Source organism: Physeter macrocephalus, chromosome 4, assembly GCF_002837175.3.
Source record: "Physeter macrocephalus isolate SW-GA chromosome 4, ASM283717v5, whole genome shotgun sequence".
Lineage (NCBI taxonomy): Eukaryota > Metazoa > Chordata > Mammalia > Artiodactyla > Physeteridae > Physeter > Physeter macrocephalus.
In genome coordinates this window covers 77,689,690-77,705,198 of record NC_041217.1, presented here as the reverse complement: position 1 = coordinate 77,705,198, position 15,509 = coordinate 77,689,690, and the positions used below count along the sequence as shown (strand labels likewise).

The following is a 15,509-nucleotide window of genomic DNA, read 5'->3' as shown; positions in this document are numbered from 1 at the left end:
GGTACGCGGGCCTCTCACTGTTGTGGCCTCTCCCGTTGCGGAGCACAGGCTCCGGACGCGCAGGCTCAGCGGCCATGGCTCATGGGCCCAGCCGCTCCGCGGCATGTGGGATCGTCCTGGACCGGGGCACAAACCCGTATCCCCTACATCGGCAGGCGGACTCCCAATCACTGCGCCACCAGGGAAGCCCGAGGCTGAGTTTTTTTTAAAGGCTGACTTGACAGTCGGTTATGTTAATGGGGCATAACATACAACAGCTGGGTTGTAATCTCCTACTATTGTTGGCATTGATTGAGTTCTTATTAAAGTCTTATTTCCAGTCTGGACTAATACATTAAGAAGCGGTGGGAAGAAGAAATTAAGGAAGGAGCAGGGGAGAACTGTTAATGTTTGGAAAAAATATTTTCAGAGAAGAGTAAAGATTTTCTATATACTACATTAAAAAGGAAGAACAAAGATAGAAGCACTGCTCCTTGCTCAAGAACCTGCAGTGTTTATTTCCTAAGCAGTGCAGAGCTTATCCAAAGCTCTGAGAGGCCCTGATTTAGGAGGTCTAGTGAGCAGCCCAGGTGTGTGTGGTTTTGTTTGCTAAAGCTACAAAACACAAACAAGTAAAACAAAACATAAGCAATAAGCAAATAAAGTAAGTAGTAAGTAGTTCCTCACCCTTTGTTCAAACTGAGAACCAGGATCTGCTAAAGGAACAAACTCAGGCTCCTCATCCTGACTTTCAAGATCTTTCTAAAATGGCACTTCACTTCCTATCCTCTCTGTTCACCCACTACAGGACAGCATGTGCCCTTTGTTTCAGTCCACTTGGTCCTCTGCACCTTTGCTTATGTTCTACCTCCCTAGATTGCCTTGTATTCTCCCTCCAGCCTATACAAACTTGATTCATCCTTTAAGGAGAGCAAAAATGTCACTTCTCTCTGGAACCTTCTCTGGTAGCCTCTCTTTCCTAATTTCTATAGTTTTTACTATTTGTACAGTTCATACTGCCCTTTGATTGTTATTTATCATATATTATTCCCCATTTATTCGGAACTCTTGTACATAGTTCAGATTCTGCATTGTGCATTAAAATTAGTCTGTTAGAAGAATTAATTTTACTTATAAAATTACCTTTAGATATGCTCTTCCTCCTACAAGATCTGCATAATCTTGTATACAGATTGAATTCTATTAGGATTAAATCCAATGAAGTCAAAGTCAGCAGGTTAGTTATTCATCCATTCTTTTATTAAGTATTTCTTGAGCACCTACTATGTGCCAGGCACCATTCTGGGTACAGGTGATATAGCAGTGAATGAAACAGGCCCATATCCTGGCTTTCTCATGGAGTTCACATGCTAGTAGGGAGAGACAGATGAGAAACAAAATAAATAAGTAAATATAATACTTTAGAAGATGATAGTGCTATGGGATTAAAAAAAAAACAATGAAGGGAGACATGGAGGGCTGGGGTGAGGCATAGGGTGAGTTACAGTTTTAAATAGAGTGGTCACCTCATAGAGGAAGTGACATTTGGATCAAAGGCTTGAAGAGGGTGAGGAAGAGAATGCAGATAACTAAAGAATGAGCATACTATTCAGAAGGATCAATAAGCTGAAAGGCCTTGAGGAGGGAGGGTGCTTGGTGTTTTTGAGAAACAGCAAAGAGAAACAGTGTGGCCGGGGCAGAGTACGCAGGGGAAGAGTAGTAGGAAAAAAGTAGAAGAGAGGGTAGGGGAGAGGCTCCAGATTATGCAGGGCCTTGGGACTTATGGGCTAACAAAACGACTGACTTAGCCTTTCACTCTCAATTAGATGGGAAGCCATTGGGGGTTTCCAGCAGAGGAGCAATCTGACATTTTGTAACCCTCATAGTGATATGGCTGCCATACTAAGAATCGACTATAGGGGAGCAAGGGTGGGAGTGGGGAGACCAGTTAAGGGGCTATTCAAATAACTCAGAGGAGAGATCACAGTATCTTGAGCCAGAGTGGCAAAGGTACGAGTGGCAGTGGTGGTAGATAGCTTCTCTATATGTGTTGAAAATAGAAATCTTGACAGATTTACAGACAGATGAGATGATGTGCATGAGAAAGAAGGGTCAAGAATAATTCAAAGGTTTTGGCCGAAACAACTGCAAATATTGGTGGTTACAAACTGAAATGGGGTCCAAAGAGGAAGGAACATATGTGCTGGGAAAAATTAGGAATTCAGTTTTATATATCACGAGTATGAACTGTCTATATTCAAGTAGAGATTTCTACTAGGAAGTTAGGTGTAGATTGGAGTTCAGGAGAAATGTCAAGATGGGCATATAAACTTAGAAATTTAAATGAACAAAACATTATTTTTCTAGTCACCATTCTAGCAGATGTAGTTTCTTTGGAACCATTAAAACAAACTTTTCTATATCATTGGAAAGTTATGAGAATAATATTGGGTTGGCCAAAAAGTTTGTTTGGGTTTTGTCGTAAGAGCTTAGCCGAACGAACTTTTTGGCCAACCTAACATAAGCAAGCTAGCCCATATTTAACAGATCAAATCAGCAAAAAATGAAATATATATGCAATAATTATCTATTCATTAATTTAACAAATTAATTAGGGAGTGCGTCCTAAATATTCTGCAATGAGAATGCAAAGACACAAAATATATGCCTTGCCAGCCCTCAAAACATTCTAGTCTGATTGAGGTGATTGTATACTGCACAGTGGGAAGAATTAACCGGAGAGGTCTTCTTGGCAATTGTGGGAGCTGAAGGAATAGAGAGAGACATATAAGTCATTGACCCTTGGGCAGCTTACATATAAGTCATTGACCCTTGGGCAGCTTACAGACTAGTTGGAGAGGTAGACACGTGAAAAAGTTAAAAGCTCTAAAATGTGTAAATAACCCTGCAGGACAACAGAAAAGCAGTACCATGAGGCAGCATATGAGCACTTGCCAAACGTTAGTATTTGCCTTAGGAGCTCAAGAGGAAAAAGTTTTTCCAGTCTGGCGTAGCAGGGAAAGCTTTGTTTGGGTGGAATTCAAACTTGAGAAAGTGACTTGAAAAAAGAGGCAGGGTGTCTTGAGAGGGTGTGATTTTTTTTTTCCTTTTATACTAAGAGTAATGAGATGCCTGTGAAGGAGTTTTAAGTAAGGGAGATGACAGGATAAGATTTGAGTTTTGAAAATAATGTTTTTAAACTAATGGGGTTTTTTAGCTTTAATAAGGAGAAGAGCTAGCTGGGTGAATTCTGGCAGACATGATAGACACTGTTGCAAAAGTTTTTGCCATGAGGTTAGTCGTGAGAATGGCACATTCAAGTTGAACTATTTAGCAAAGAGCTGGATATGTAGGGCTAGATCTTGGGTGAGACAACTCAGTTGGAGGTTTGGGGACTGTTTGGGAGGCAAAAGTCAAAGCCCTAAAAGTGGATAAAATCTCTAAGGGAGAAAGTGTGAGGAGAAGAAAAATCAGAAGGCTAATGACTAATTATCATTGAAGTAGTAGCTTTAAAGAGCCAGGAAAAAAAGAAAAAAACAAAAGACAACACAGAAGAGGCTAGAGAGATAGGAAAAGAACAAGGGAGGCTAGAGAGATAGGAAAAGAACAAGGGATCACAGGGCATAAGAGAAAATAGGCTTACTGTGAAGAAAGAAATATATAGGTTGGATAAGAACACCTGCATTCATATGCAATTTTACTTTCCATAAAGCTTCTATTAAATTATCTTACATGATGAAAGAATCCACGTAGACATCAAAAGCATGATTAAACACTAATCTAGAATCTGGCACCTGGTTCCCCCTGTGCAAAATGGAGGTAATAATAACCAGGTTATTCCTCTAGGAGCTTAGACCAGGAAAGGGCTTTAAAATCACCGTTTCCAACCACTTCATTTTATAAATGAGGACAGCTAGGCTTCTGGAGGAGTGTACTCCCAAGGTCATACTGCTATTTAGTAACAAAGCTGGGACCAGAAAAGGATCTTCTTGAGTCTTATTTTAGACTTTTCTCTTCCTCACTGTCTCTAACTAAGCCTAGGTGAAATTCATTTATTCTAAGAGCACAGATTTAATGAAATTAGCTAAATGCATTTTAAATGTGTGCATTTTTTAAAAATGAAGAATACATTCTCTTAAGTTACCAGTGGTCTAGGTAAGAAATGTGTCGCCTACTTATAATCCAGCTCTATCTGAGAGAATGCTCAGTTCTAATTATGCCCTCCTGAGGCCACTTTATTCACTCAGATTTTTTTCTGTCTTTCAAGGCAAAGTGCCAGTGCAACTCCTAGAAGCTTTCTTTCTCTCACCATCCCAATGAGAATGAATCACTCATTCTTCTGGGTTCCCACAGATTCAGTATTTTTCAAACTTTAGGACAAAACTTATTAGTGGGTCATGGAATCAATTCAGTGGGTCGCTCCCAAAAAGAGAAATGGAATAGGAAATATCAGAGTGCATCCTACATAATGATGGTTAACATTACTTTGGGGAACTTTTACTTCAGTTGTGTGGGTGTGTGTGCATGCACTGGATTGCAGTGTGAAGTGTAAAATGTTTGAATAACACAGGCCTGGAGGATTATAGTGTAAAACATATGCACCTACATCTCTACGGCCACCTATCTCTTGGAGGGCTGGGACTGTCTTCATCTTTGTATTCTTCATGTCCAACATACTACCTGCTGTGTACAAAAAGGGAGGTTGATTGGAATTATTATGAAGAGTGAAGAAAGAATTAGAAGAATGAAGAGCAGGTAGGTTGGGGAGGAACCTTATACTTGAATTAAGTATCAAGTTTTTGTTTCCTTTACTTTGGATGTTAATATTAATTTTTTTTCAAGCTAGTATTACTGCAACCAAGAACCTGTGTTTGGTATCTGTGCTGTGGGGTTGTCTCCCAGTCACTGTCAATGTCCCGTGTGGTGTGGTATAAATAATACTTCCTGCCAACGTTGCAGCTGTCATTCAAGGATCTTAAATTTCTTTAGGAGCAGGATCTGGTAATGAGTGCCTAGCTCCACTTGGCAGGTGCCAGAGTTAAGAACTAGTGACTGGGTAAAATCTCTGGGCTCCAGCCTGACACCTCCCTCCATCACCTCCCACCCTCTTTTCGCCCTCATCCCTTAGAGGGAGGAAACTTTGACCCTACCTCTTGGAGCTTGTGTAACTGGTAAACAGATTTTGCAAAAATTCCACTGAACTAGAAGATTGGCCCTTTCTTTGGAGGTGGCTCAGGTGTGTATGCGGGGAGGGGCATGGTAATAAAGGCTATTTCTTTAACTGCCTCAGGGCTTGAAAGGTCCAGGGAATAAAACTGGGAAGGAACTGATGAGAGGTGAGCTTCTGGATCATCCAAGGCAATTAGAGACCCCTCTGATTAGTCGTTCTTTGAGATTTGCACCTGACAGAAGGGGGATATTTGATACGTGGTCACCATTTTGTGGGCCATTCTATGTCCTTGCAACCCAACCACCATCACCTTTAATTACTCCCATTCCCCATTTCCTGGAAGCTTCTGAGGGTCAGCCCCCTCTCTTTTCTGAGAAACTGTTAACTGCCTACAGTTGGGCCTGAGAGGCTGAGGGAGGGTGAGAGCCGAGTCCTAGCTTGGAGTCGGGTTACACCACTTGTGTCTGAGTTCACGCAGCATGTTCCTCTGTCAGGGATTCCGCAAATATCTCCCGAGGTAAAAAAGGAAAGCGCGCTGCGCTCCAGCACCCAGAGCAGCGAGTCCAGGCCCAAGTGCGGGAGGGAGCGCCAGCCATCAGGGGCATGTCGCCGCCGGCTCACTTCATGCCGCGGTGCAGCTGCACCACGTTCCTGGGCTGAGGGGGCGATTGGGCGTGTGCTCCTCCCCATGGGTTGCCCACCATGTCTAATGGATATCGCACTCTGTCCCAGCACCTCAATGACCTGAAGAAGGAGAACTTCAGCCTCAAGCTGCGCATCTACTTCCTGGAGGAGCGCATGCAGCAGAAGTATGAGGCCAGCAGGGAGGACATCTACAAGAGGGTGAGTGCGGGGGCCTGCGGCTCGGGGGGCGGGCAGGGGCTGGTGGCGGACACGTCCAGATTCCCAGCTCTTCCTAGCTGGTGCTGTGCGAATCAGTGGGGTAGGCGGGTTCCCGGCCTTGGTCTGGTCACCGTAACGCCAGTGTGACCTCGGACAAGCCCATTTCACCCCATCTGTGCCTGTTTCCTACTTTCCTACTCTTGTAAAGAGAGCGAGCTGGATTAAACCAGAGGCTCTCGACCTCTGGTTTGGAACTGTGTAGAACAATCACCTTGGGGGCTGGTTTAAAGTGTCCATTACTGCCTTACCCCCAGGGATTCTGATTTAGTAAGGGAGGGGGAACTTAGAAGTCTGCATTTTTAAACAAGCCCCAGAGGTGACTGAAGCTGGTAGTTTTCAAGTCACACGCTCTGCTTAGAGAAGGGACCCTTCTAGCTCTGGCCCGTGGGGACAGGGAATGATGTCATGCGGAACAGGGCAGGGACTGAGGACATTTCTGTTCCTTGAGCAATTCGTGTTTGTTTCTGAAGATGATTATGCAGATGAGCTTTTAGGACAGGGTCTTAGGCATTTTCATCTTTAAGAATAGTTCACCTTAGAATGAAGAAAGGGTATTGATGGAATGAACAGCCGTTGGCCTTGGGTGGGGTGGGAGAGGGAATGGCGGCTTCCCTGAAAGGGAGGGCTGTCTTGATTGATGGGGGGTGGGTTGGGAAGGAAGACAGAGGGGATTGGCTGAGTTGAGGGTGAGATGAGACAGCACCTTGCTAAGAGGACATTAGGCTATGGATTACAAGGATTCAGCTTGCTAACTGGTTGCCACAATGTTGGTTTCCTTAGCTTTCTTAGTGTCTGGGCTAGCAGGACCTGAAGTGGCCTGAGTGACCTGGAGCTGGTGGCCTCTGACTTCATCAGTTTCTAAATCTCCAGCTGTTTGCACCAGAGGACTATAGCAATATTATCATTATCTATGTGTGCCCTGTCCTGTCGAGAAGGTGTTTGGGAAGCATTACAGGCTGCTAGATAATACTTTAGATCAGAGGAATAACTGGTGTCTCTGAGACCCAAACCACTGTTTGGTAAATTCAACTAAGATGAACAGCTAAATCTGAGGGATTTAGCCCTATTTTCTGACTTTCCAGGATTTCCATGTTTTAACCTGAATTTTCCTGAAATTGATCCAGACTCATCTTTTGTCTTTTATGTGACTATATAGTGAATGTGCCTCAATGGAGCTGCCAGGGTTCGAGGAGGATATTGCCAAGTGAGGGTTGGTAACTCAGAGAGAGGGAGAAGGGGAGTGTGAGTGCAGTATTTGCCTCGGAGTAGGAACAGTGAATGAATTTGTTCACTGTGCAGAGGGAGGGACATTTTCCCATTACTTGTCTCCAAAGCAAGGCAGGAGAAAGGGGCAATTTCTTAGATAGTTTGAGGGAAAGGGTTTTTTTTTTAGCTTGAATCAAATGACCGCTTGAGTCAGTTGGTCTCACAAAGGTATGGCAGGAGAAAAAGCAAGGCAGGAGAAAGGGGCAATTTCTTAGATAGTTTGAGGGAAAGGGTTTTTTTTAGCTTGAATCAAATGACCGCTTGAGTCAGTTGGTCTCACCCTCTGCTCTGCACTGGCTAAGGGGACACTCTGGGTGGGTGTGAGAGGGCACCGTTGCTGTCCTGGAGAAGTGTGACTGAGAGGATTATAGGAGCCGCACCGGGGTATGGTGGGGGTAAGTGGGCCACAGGACATTGTCACATGCAAAGGTGACGGCCCTTTGTTAGACTCCCGTATTGCCACTAGTCCCACTCAGGAAGTAGAAACGGCCCTGTCCCTTCCTGGTCTAAGAGCAGAGTAGTCAGGCAGCTACAGGCATCCTATAATATGGGGAATCTCAAACTACCGTGTCCCCTCCTTTCCCTTCTCACCATACCTTTGTTCCATTCGCCTGTCACATTACTCATCCTGTTTGGCTGTGGTTATTTGGGAAGCACCAACAACTTCAGTTAAAATGCCCTTATTTGGGAAGCAGAACACAGAAAGCCGTTATCAATCATTAACATCATAGTTGAAGTTCGTTTATCACACTATGTAGTGATGAGGGATTGATAGAAATCAGGGCAGTTGCATTTTGATGGAAGGACAAGGGATTAGAATGCCACAGATCAGGAGCCTTGGACAATCGGAGACCTGGGCGAGTTACTTAGCGTCTCTGAGCCTGTTCCAGTCCCTGTAGAACTGGCATTAAGAATAATGCACAGCACCATAGGACCTGAAAATTATCTGTTGAGAGTATGAATAAATAGCAGCCATAAAGATTAAATAAGAAGACATAGTCAAAGCACTTTGTAAACTTCATAGCATCCTACATGTATGAGAGGGTAGTAGTTGTATGCCTACTAGTAGTAATAGTTATTATGATATTTTAAAATGATAAAGCAGTTTGGTTCCTTTAATCTCACCCTCAGACATTCCCATGAATGTGTTTTACGTTCGTCCATGTTAGTCCCTTTGTGACTCCACAAGGTTAGGACAATTAATTAGCAGCCATGTTGGCAGAGACAGGGAGAGTGATGTGCAGTGCATCACAGGTAGTTCAGATAAGAATTTAGAGCCCTGTTCTGTGACTAAACTTAGCTTGATTTTTTTTTAGTGTTGGAAGGACTCTTTAAATATAGTAAAAGCATTAAATCATGCCCAACTAAGTGAGAATCTGCAATAATTTGGGTGCTGTATGCATGGATTGTCTTAAAGAAAACCAGTATTTGTGAAACATATGTAATATAATTCTATTATGAATAGTAATTATTTTATCATTTCACATATTTTTACTACTGCAGACTTTTGTTGAGATATTTGTACTGAAGAGTAAAAAGTTACTGTCTTAGTGAGAGGCAATCAAGCATTTCACCACAATGACTACAGGGAAGGGAAATATGAGAAACTGCAGGAGAAAAGTCCTGGAGAGTGGGTTCTGTCTTTCTTTCCGAGTGGCAAGTCCTCCTTTATATAGCTGATTGAGGGAGAGACTAAAGTAGATATACATAATTCTTAATTGTAAAGGAAGCTACAAGGCTGTTTAATTTTAAGAGAAGTTGTAAGAGTTAGAGAGTTACATAAAAACCTAAAAGTATCAACTTCAGAGCAAGTAAATAAAAAAGGAGTTAAGGGTTTCTCTCTTTCAAGATGCTCAGAGAATTCAGAAATAAAATAATATTAAATTATACATAAGAGTTGTTTCTGCGAGACTAGCTATTTTTGGTTGAGTGTTTAAGTTAAACTACCCTTTAAGCTTCAGCTTCTGTAAATATTTAAACACACAGGAGGAGGCTGCTTACCCTCAGCACAGAACAACTAGGGCATATACCTACATGATTAGGTACCACTGCCCCCTCTTGATAGCAAATATTAATTGTAGGTTCAGTTTTGGGGGAAGACAATATATAAAGCAAGGAAGGGAGAAACCGTTGCAATACACAGAGCTCCTGATTCTGGAGCAAAGTAAAGTGAGAAAACGCTGTAAGTGGTCTACAGCTGAGCATGGCCCACTCCCAGGAAGACTGGCTTGTTAGCATTTCTGAACTGCAGCTGCTCTGGTAAATAATTTCTGGGCGGCAACTTGGCTGACTTCCTCGTTGTTGTTGATTATCTAATCCTGCATCTTCTCATGATAGCCGAGCGTGCCCCCACTAGAAATATGCCCAACCCTGGAATTTGTGAAATCCACTGCTGTGTGATAAACACCCAATCCCCAAACAGCACACAAAACCACCATCCACTGTGTTTTGCCACACGAAGACTACTTATTTGCTAAGCTTGTGTGAATTTATTATTATTCAAGGTTGCTTTGAAAAAGATTTAAGGTTCCATTCTAAGAATGGAATTTAAAATCTGACAGGCTCAGATCCAATAACAAAAGCGACAGGAGAAACTGAATGTTGTCATCCTGGACCAGAGAGAGTCAATGTTTAAATATGACATAATTGATGTTGGATGGTTAAAGTCAATTTGGCCTTTAGACAGGAGCTGAAAGAGTTGTGTTCCATTGTTTTGTGGCCTTCAAACTGCCTGACTTCTTTGAGCTGTGGTTTCTCAGCTTTGAGACTGGATATGTTTCCTGAGCTAACTTTGAAGTTTATACATAGCTTATTTCTGCAGCTAGGTTTGTTTATTTCTTGGTTTTTGTGGTTTTTTTGCAGCTAAGTTTTTAAAATCATGATAAACAGCCCACTGACTTTACTTGCCTACCAAATTTTTATCATTTCTACTGTTCTGCTATCACTGGGCATAGTAGTTAAGAGTTAGGAATAAGACAGGCTTGAGATGGAATCTTGGTTCTACTACTTGCTACCTGGTTTAGCTTGGGCAAATACTATAATTTTCCTGAGCTGAAGTAGGTCTTGTAATAATTTCTATCTTACAGGGTCTGGAGCAGGTCAAGTGAGCCAATCCGTTGAAATCAGCACAATGCCTCTCACATGGTAGTAAGCCCTCAAACAATATTTGCCCCTGTTGTGACAAACTGGGAGATGGCAGAATTATCCAGATAAGTCCAGTTACTGGACACATCCAATTTGGGCCACTTTTGAATTCCAAATCAGTTTCTTCTTCTTCAGTAGTGGATTTGGGACAATTTGTCCTATTTGTCTCAATTCTCCATTTTAGTTTGCCCATGTATAAATAACATAATATAATCGAAGTGTCCCTATTACAGCACAATTACTGTCACCCTCACATACAAATGCTTCTTCTTCAAAAAAAAATAAACAAGAAAGGCTAAATTTGTTAAATTTTTTACTAAAATATTTTATTTAATAATAATACGAAGTCCTTTGCTTTCACAAAAATTATTATGACTATGATTGGTTATGATTCAAAATTTTTTATCATCTTGGTTTAATACTTTATAGCTTGGCCTGGTTCTAAATTATTTAATTTTTAAGACCTAGCTTTCTTTTTAATGGAGATATAATTAACATATTGTATTAATTTCAGGTGTACAACATAACGACTCTATATGTTTATGTCACGAGATGATCACCATAATAAGTCTAGTTCACATCCATCACCACACATGGTTACAATTTTTTTTCCTTGTATGAGAACTTTCAAGATCTGCTCTCTTCATTGAATTTCTTTTTGGCTCAATGACTGATTTTCTTTAGTCCTAACCTGATTTCTTTAGGCTTTGGGAAATATGATGAGTAACAGTGTACGTGCAGACTTACTGTGCTAAATACCCAAAAGTTCAGTGAAACCCCAAGGAACTCCATTAGGCCATATAATTTAGGAACCTTGACTTGAACCAATGGAGGCAATTACAGAAAAACAAGTATCTTTGAGGGATATCAAAATGTAGGGGTACAAGTTTTGAACTCAGTCAGAAAACTTGAATTCTGTGTTCCTTTTTTTTTTTTATTTTGGCTGTGCCACATGGCTTGAGGGATTTTAGTTCTCCGACCAGGGATTGAACCTGGGCCACCGTGGTGAAAGTGTCAAATCTTAACCACTGGACTGCCAGGGAATTCCCAGAAAACTTGAATTCTGAATTTACCTTTTCCTACTACATATCCTTGGCCTGGTCCTTAACTTCTTTGAACCTTAGTTTCCTGAAATGGAGGCATGAATTCCCACCCTGCCCTCTTCCCTATATGTAAACATGTTTAATGTGTTAGATGTTAAATAAATGTAAAGGATTATGACCGTCCTGCATACCTGGAGACACATACTAGAGAGCGTGTACCTCCTCAGATTACTGTCTAAAGTAACTGTTGCAGCTGCTGTTGCAGAATAAGTGGTTTTCTTATATTTAACAGAGTTGACTGTTTTCTTTTTATAGTTGGATACCTTGTTTAGTCAGCTGCTGAGTTATTTTCCCCTATGTTTTACTTATGTGAACTTTAAGAAATGTGTACAGTAAGGAAGGGGGAAATGTAAATAAAGAGAAAGAAATAAGGGCGAATTTGGCCAAACTATTTTTAAACATTTCTGTGGAAGTCACATAGTTTCGTATGTCCATGTCTGTACATACTGTGTGTGCTGACACCTCATTCTCTGCTTTCTGAGGTTCTTGAAGCCTTGCTTGTGCATTTCCTCTTCTTTGGGGGAGTAGAAGTAGGAAGAAAGTAGGGAGACTTCATTCATTAAATAGTTGTAACCAGTAGTTGTGTTTTTGGTTAAAAAATTTTTTTTAAACTTCACACCCATTTGGATGGCTATGATAAAAACAAAACAAAAACAGAAAATAACATATGTTGGCCAGGATGCGGAGAAAGTGAGAACCCTGTTTATAGCTGGTTGAAAATGTAAAATGGTGTCGCCACTGTGGAAAACAGTATGACAATTCTTCAAAAAATTGAACATAGAATTATTATATGATCCAGCAATTCAAATTCTAGGTATATACCCAAAATAAGTGAAAACAGGAACTCGAACAGATATTTGTACACCCACATTCATAGCAGCATTATTCACTTAGCCAAAAGGTAGAAGCAAACTAAGTGTCCATTGACAGATAAATAGATAAACAAAATGTGGTATATACATACAATGGAATATTATTAAGCTTTAAAAAGGAAGGAAATTCTGACACATGTTACAGCATGGATGAACTTTAAGGATGTTATACTAAGTGAAATAAACCAGTCACAAAAGGACAAATATTATATGATTCCACTTACAGGAAGTACCTAGAGCAATCAAATTCATAAAGACAGAGAACAGAATGGTGGTTGCCAGGGGCTGTGGGGAAGTAGGGAATGGGGAGTTATTGTTTAATGGATATAGACTCAATTGGGGAAAAAGTTCTGCAGGTGAATGTTTGCACAATGTTAATGTACTTAATGCCACTGACCTGTATACTTAAAAATGGTTAAAATGGTAAACTTTATATTATGTATATTTTACCACTAAAATTTTTTTAAAGCAACTTTCCCATAACTGTAATAGTTACTTTAAAATTTTGTGAAATCCTTAACAAATACAACTTTTGGCTTTGTTTTGTTTTTGCCTAACACAACTCTTCTCATTTTTAAGAGCTCTTAATTAGATGTCATAATACTTACCTGTTCGGAAGAGGAAATTTTTTTCCTTTGAATACTTAAGACCTTTTCTTTCAATCACTAGGAAACAAATCTAAAACTAAATCCTGGAGCCTGATTTAATTTTAAACCACTTTCAACTATCTCCTTAACTATGTCTACATAATTTGTACTTCTGCATGAATTTATCAGAAAGCCACTTCTTCCTATTATGTACATCCAGGTTTACACACTGATAAAAGTAGCGTAATATAGTTGAAAGACTAGGCATTGTAAGTCCCTGTCTCAAGTGTTTACCTTATTTACATTATCACCTTGGCCATTCATTTACTCATGTCTCTACACATGCATTCGTTAATTCAAGCATCTATTGACTACTGTATGCCAGCTACTGTGCTAGATGCTGGTGGAGAAAGTTATCAACAAATAAATAAAAATGGTATAATAAGGGCTACTATAGAGGTATGTACAGATTGCTCTATAGTACTAAGGAGAACAGTAAAATGCACTAGAAAAGGCCTTGCCAAGCATGTGAAGTTTGAATTGGATCTTAAAAAATAATAATAGAACAAGGAATGGGGTAAAGCATTTCAGGCAGAAGAAATAGTATTTACAAGGGCATAGAAACAGGAAAAAGCATTGCGTGCCTGACACACTTCAAATCTTTCAGTATGACTGGAACACATGATATTGAAGACTTGTGGTGGTGGTTGGAAAGGTAAGCAGGGGACAGATCATGGAGAACTTTGGATTTCGCCATTCATGCATTAATAAACATTAATTGGACACCTACTATATTCCAAGTACTATGCTGGGAAGTTGAGGCTTCAAAGATGTGTGAGACACAAGTGATATAGAGTATGGTAGGAGTCAGTAATAGAGATCGTATGAAGTATAAGGGAACTCAAATGAGGCATCTCTAACCCAACTGAATAGATGAGATGGAAGGAAAATCTACAAAGGAGTCTGTGAGGAGATGACCCCTGAGCTTTGTCTTCAAAGGAGAGTAAGCATTGGTTAGTCAATGGCGGGGGTGGGGGGGTGGGGGGGGTGGGGAGGGTTAAAAGAAAGAAGCAAAAGCTTAGAGACGGGAAACCACATTGTATGTGTGGAGAATTGTAAGTGGTTTTGTGTTGCTAAATTTAAGTTCTGGGCATAGAATGAGGCTGAAGGGTCTGCAGGGTGTAATCGTTTGTGCCATTTTAAAGAGTGTAGACTTTATCCTAAGGAGGATAGGAAGCTACTGGTGGGCTTTAAGCAGCAGGGAACATGCTAGATCCTTCTGATGGGTGGGGAAGATGGATTCAAGGAAGATAAGACAGGAAGTCAGGAGAACAGATAGGCCAACCAAGAGATGATGAGGGCCTAAATGAGGCCCATGGCAATAGGAGTGGAGGAGAGGGAGCTGATTTGCAAAATATTTGGGAGGTAAACTATCTGTAGGACTTGGTGATCGATGGGATGGGAGGGTTGACAGAAAGGAATCAAGAAGACTGCCAGGATCCTGGCTAAGACAAGTCGCTTCTTCTGGGTCTCTGGTTCTTTAGGTATAAAATGTGTGGGCTGACCTGGGATTGACACTAACATCTCTCCCAGCTCTGAAGTTCCGTGATTCTGAGCAGCCTCTTTGGATACTCTCACCTTAACTAAGGTAGTTGCTTCCCTTCTCCCAGTCTCACAGCTCCTCTGATGCCTTCTCAGGAAGGCATGTGCCAGCAGAGCTGAGATGGCTTTAAAACTGCCAGTCAATGTCAGGAAAATCTAGTGCTGTTACCAGTAGCTGGAGTTATAATTAGCCCAGTTGCTAGGGAAAAACTGAGATTCTGTAAGCATGGGCTGCCAGAAACAGCTTTTCCCAACTGGATGAATTTATTTGTTTACGAGAACAAAGAGGATATGGAGGGAATGTTTTTAATGTGTTTTTGGAGAATTCAGCTTTTGCCCAGGGTATAGGATGTTAAAAGCAAAAACTAGGTTTGTGCTTGGGCTACTCAACATCTCGTCTGCGGTAGGAGGAGTGGATCTGAAAATTCTGCTTTGATATATATTTGGATAGCTGGAAAATGACTTACTTTCACTTGAAAAGAGATAAATAAGAACATAGAATCAGTTTAGAGTTACAAAAGATCCTGGAGGTAATCTGTATGCCCCCTTCACTTTAAAAAAAAATAAATTTATTTATTTATTTTATTTTTGGCTGTGTTGGGTCTTCGTTGCTGCGCGCAGGCTTTCTCTAGTTGCGGTGAGCAGGGGCTATTCTTCGTTGCGGTTTGTGGGCTTCTCATTGTGGTGGCTTCTCTTCTTGCGGAGCACGGGCTCTAGGCGCGTGGGCTTCAGTAGTTGTGGCATGCGGGCTCAGTAGTCGTGGCTCACAGGCTCAGTAGTTGCAGCACACGGGATTAGTTGCTCCACGGCATGTGGGATCTTCCCAGACCAGCGCTTGAACCCGTGTCCCCTGCATTGGCAGGCAGATTCTTAACCACTGTGC

At 41.2% G+C, this 15,509-nt stretch overlaps 1 protein-coding gene across 9 annotated transcripts in view; it reads left to right on the top strand.

The window, feature by feature from the left end:
• The window catches only part of PDE4DIP (phosphodiesterase 4D interacting protein), a 232,836-nt gene that overhangs the window by 64,133 nt on the left and 153,194 nt on the right, over window positions 1-15,509 (top strand). For 8 of the 9 annotated variants that reach the window (XM_028488930.2, XM_028488937.2, XM_028488935.2 and 5 more), the window contains exon 1: window positions 5,686-5,992. In XM_028488930.2, the coding sequence (XP_028344731.1) occupies window positions 5,852-5,992 (141 nt within the window). In that variant the 5' untranslated portion in view covers window positions 5,686-5,851. Of the gene's footprint in view, window positions 1-5,685; window positions 5,993-15,509 lie in introns of those variants that run through there. The other variant, XM_028488945.2, reaches the window with a different exon arrangement.